General features: G+C 40.3%; 1 protein-coding gene across 1 annotated transcript; it reads left to right on the forward strand.

Moving 5' to 3' along the window:
* Positions 1-1,137: 1,137 nt before the first annotated feature.
* Positions 1,138-3,217, forward strand: LOC107550645 (iporin-like). The gene is made up of 6 exons (XM_016231980.1): positions 1,138-1,212; positions 1,414-1,588; positions 1,704-1,806; positions 1,882-1,928; positions 2,026-2,542; positions 2,618-3,217. The coding sequence occupies exons 1-6, from the start codon at positions 1,138-1,140 to the stop codon at positions 2,757-2,759; spliced, it is 1,059 nt and encodes a 352-aa protein (XP_016087466.1). The 3' UTR covers positions 2,760-3,217.
* Positions 3,218-3,925: the final 708 nt, after the last annotated feature.

Consider the following 3,925-nt stretch of genomic DNA (forward strand, 5'->3'; position numbering starts at 1 on the left):
CAATACAGATTGTGTCAAAGCAACTGAACAGCATTAATTAGGAAAATAGTGTGTCAATAATGCAAAATGACAATAGTAAACACAAATTTTTCAGTTAAAGGCAGTTCATCATTGAATTCAGTGATGTCATCATCCAGCTCAGTTCAGTTTAAATAGTATCTTTGCAATCAAGTCAACGATATCGTTGGAAATGAAGTGTTCCCAACTAAGCAAGCCAGAGGCGACAGCGGCAAGGAACCAAAACTCCATCGGTGACAGAATGGAGAAAAAACCTTGGGAGAAACCAGGCTCAGTCGGGGGGCCAGTTCTCCTCTGACCAGACAAAACCAGCAGTTCAGTTTCAGGCTGCAGCAAAGTCAGATTGTGCAGAGGACTCATCTGGTTCCTGTGGTCTTGTCCCGGTGGTCGTCTGAGGGTATCTGTCTCATCTAGTTGTCCTGGTCTCCGCTGTCTTTCAGGGCTATAGAGGTCCTTTCTAGGTGCTGATCCACTAATCCACTATCTCTACATTTTTACATGACTATCATTATTATCAATTGCTAATATGCTCTCTTGTGTATAGCAATATGCCTATGGTTTGTATGGAGACCTTTGTGAATATGAAAATTTGTGCAGTATCTTGTACCACATAGAAATCCCAATTGCAGGAAATACTTTAGAAAAGTGAAGTACAATTCTTTCTCAGTATGCCATTGAAGGCAAAATCCCTTCTGTTACAGAAAGATACAGAGTGGATCTCTGCAGCATTGCCTCTGCTTCCCTGAAGGGGAAAATGTGACCTACTTTTAACTCACTGCCTTGGATTGGCTAACACACTTGGCGTGTTTGTGTGTGTGTGTTTTCTATGTGAGCACAAATGTGTGTACTACTATATGTTCCTTTTATAATAGGTTTCATATACCTTTATTTACAGTTGTTCTTGATGTCACAACTGACAGAAATGACCTACAAGTACAGCATTTTAAAATAATTTGCATTGAGTAAATATTTATGCATGTCCTAAATTCCTTTACAAATTGTCAGGTTGAGTGTTGAGGGATCAGAAACACTTTTGAGCAATAAAATATGTTTTTTAATTAATTTAAATAACTACCTTACTCCTCTCTCTCCCCTTTCTTATTTCTCTTTTTTGCAGGTATGTTGAAAGCTGTGAGTTTGGCAGTGGATCTCATAATGGCACATTTCAACTCAAGACAAGACCCAGAAGAAAAGGTGGTACAAGGAGTCAAAAACATTTTTTAAGTAAAAAAAAAAAAAAAGAGATGTAAAAAAAAAAATATCAAATATTACCCATGGGCCCTAATTAGACTGTCAGATAAAAACATTTGTATATAGTTTAATGTACAGAGTCCTTTTAGAATAATAAGGCATCTCAATCTGATGTCTTAAATTGTTTTGTCATTTTGTTTTCAGATCAGACTGGGAAATAGTTTACTGTGCACCACTATCAGCAACCTTGTCCTTAAACAGCTCTACCCCGCAATCCAGAACATCCTTCAAAATGGTTTGAAAGCCTATAAATTGGACTTGATTATTGGACAACGACGCAACAAACTATGGAACGTCGTCGAGGCCACGGCACGACCAGGTCTGTATGAGCCAATCAGATAAAAAGCAAATTAAACATCTTCTTCATTATCAGAGTGCCTTCGAAAGCTAATTCCACACTGTTTTTATGACTGCCAATAATTTTCTTTTCACAGGCTCATCTACCCGACTGTCTGACAGCTTGGTGTCTGTGGTAAAAAAAAATTCCCAGTTATCAAGTCGCATGCGGTTCAGTGTCTTCATCATAGATCTGCTAAAGTAGGTCAAATGCTGAATACATCTTTTAAAATTTGCACCACAGTACAGTTAGCTAATGAAAATATTATTTTTTAGCTTGCATGCTTTGGAATTCTGGATCCGTCATTTATACACTTGCGTTGGTGAGTATTATGAGGTTTAGTGACAACTGTAAAGGAATGTATTGACCACTGTCCCAATACTTAATTCCTTACCATTTTATACTCAACTCTATTCAAGATGTTGTGACGGAACACTATCACCAATGGGGTTTCTTGGCTTTGGCCCTGGGGCCAACTTATAGACCACTGTTCCAAGAGCTGCTTCTTTTGCTGCAGCCACTCTCCCTGCTGCAATTTGACCTCCATCTTCCATCCGAACCTCACCTTCAAAGTAAGGAAAAGCAAAACCACAGAGCACCCCTGCCTCATAGGCTTCTTGCCCAGTCAGCTCAGATCCTGCAGATGAGCTCGATCCAGAAGAACAGCAGGAGTCCAACAGGTCACAGCGATGTCTTCAGTCAAAGGGTAACTGATGGATTTTGGCTTAATAAGACGCTCACCTCAGAGTGTGAAACACAGAAGAAAGAGGATGTAGCAACTGGAATGGAAAACAATGAGATGCCACAATCTTCAACAAGTCCTCTGGAGGACAAATACTTGAGTGAGCTGCGTTGGGCCAGGCTCTTCGGCTCTAAAGTTGGAACACCAGTTGGCCCACATAAGGCACAAATAAACATGAGTGGACCTCTGAGAAGGTTAGTAACTGTGATTCTTCAAAACTTCTAATAAAGTCACTTTGTTAACTTTGGTTGTCTTTTATCTTCCTCCAGAAGGCCTTCAGAATGGCTGAAGCTTGGTGCATCCAAAGTGGATCTGCTTGCGCAGTCAGTGTGGATAGGAAAATGGCCAGAGACTCATCTGAGTGGTAACCATGACAGAGACACCCCAAACAAAGATGAGATATTATTCTAAAGAGCCCACAAGGAGTCTGATTTTAGCTAGACAGAGTAGAAGCACAATTAATCCAAAATAAACCTTACATAGTCAACCGACACATCCTGTACAATCCAGTGCAAGTGCACTCATATCATATTTACCAATCAGGACAATCTGTATTATACCTTGGTCTTTAAAAGGTAACAAAATATTCACTAACTTCAAGCCATTATGAGATAAAGTTTTTAGATTAAATTTATAACACAATCATAGTAGTGTAGAGTATATAACATGGATGGATATCGTCTGCCAGCAATCAAGCACAAAACTGGAACTGAGGTCCTCAGAAGTCTTTTCCAACCAAATTCTGCACTTTATCTCTGTCTCAGGTCATTATGTCATGTAAATCTAGTCATATAATTTCTGCTGTTGTTGAACTATGTCACCTTTATTTATATAGCGCTTTTAACAATACAGATTGTGTCAAAGCAACTGAACAGCATTAATTTGGAAAATAGTGTGTCAATAATGCAAAGTGACAATAGTAAACACAAATTTTTCAGTTAAAGGCAGTTCATCATTGAATTCAGTGATGTCATCATCCAGCTCAGTTCAGTTTAAATAGTATCTTTGCAATCAAGTCAACGATATCGTTGGAAATGAAGTGTTCCCAACTAAGCAAGCCAGAGGCGACAGCGGCAAGGAACCAAAACTCCATCGGTGACAGAATGGAGAAAAAACCTTGGGAGAAACCAGGCTCAGTCGGGGGGCCAGTTCTCCTCTGACCAGACAAAACCAGCAGTTCAGTTTCAGGCTGCGGCAAAGTCAGATTGTGCAGAGGACTCATCTGGTTCCTGTGGTCTTGTCCTGGTGGTCGTCTGAGACAAGGTCTTTACAGGGTATCTGTATCTGGGGCTCATCTAGTTGTCCTGGTCTCCGCTGTCTTTCAGGGCTATAGAGGTCCTTTCTAGGTGCTGATCCACTATCTGGTCTGAATATGTACTGGATCTGGGTGACTGCAGTGACCATCTGATCTGAATACAGACTGGATCTGGTGGCTAAGGTGACCTCGGAATAAGAGAGAAACAGACTAATATTAGCATAGATGCCATTCTTCTAACGATGTAGCAAGTACATCGGGTGTTATGAGAAGTGTTCCCGGTTCCGGTTGACCTAATTAATGCAGCCTAAAAATCCTTTAA

The sequence above is a fragment of the Sinocyclocheilus grahami genome, unplaced genomic scaffold (assembly GCF_001515645.1).
Source record: "Sinocyclocheilus grahami isolate Dianchi unplaced genomic scaffold, SAMN03320097.WGS_v1.1 scaffold404.1, whole genome shotgun sequence".
Taxonomy (NCBI): Eukaryota; Metazoa; Chordata; class Actinopteri; order Cypriniformes; family Cyprinidae; genus Sinocyclocheilus; species Sinocyclocheilus grahami.

Bases quoted from the DNA above. Each gene is read 5' to 3' on its own strand.
- LOC107550645 (XM_016231980.1), top strand. From the start codon at position 1,138: ATGTTGAAAGCTGTGAGTTTGGCAGTGGATCTCATAATGGCACATTTC. The intron at 1,589-1,703 runs GTCTGTATGAGC...TTCTTTTCACAG, and splicing joins CGAGGCCACGGCACGACCAG to GCTCATCTACCCGACTGTCT. The intron at 2,543-2,617 runs GTTAGTAACTGT...ATCTTCCTCCAG, and splicing joins ATGAGTGGACCTCTGAGAAG to AAGGCCTTCAGAATGGCTGA.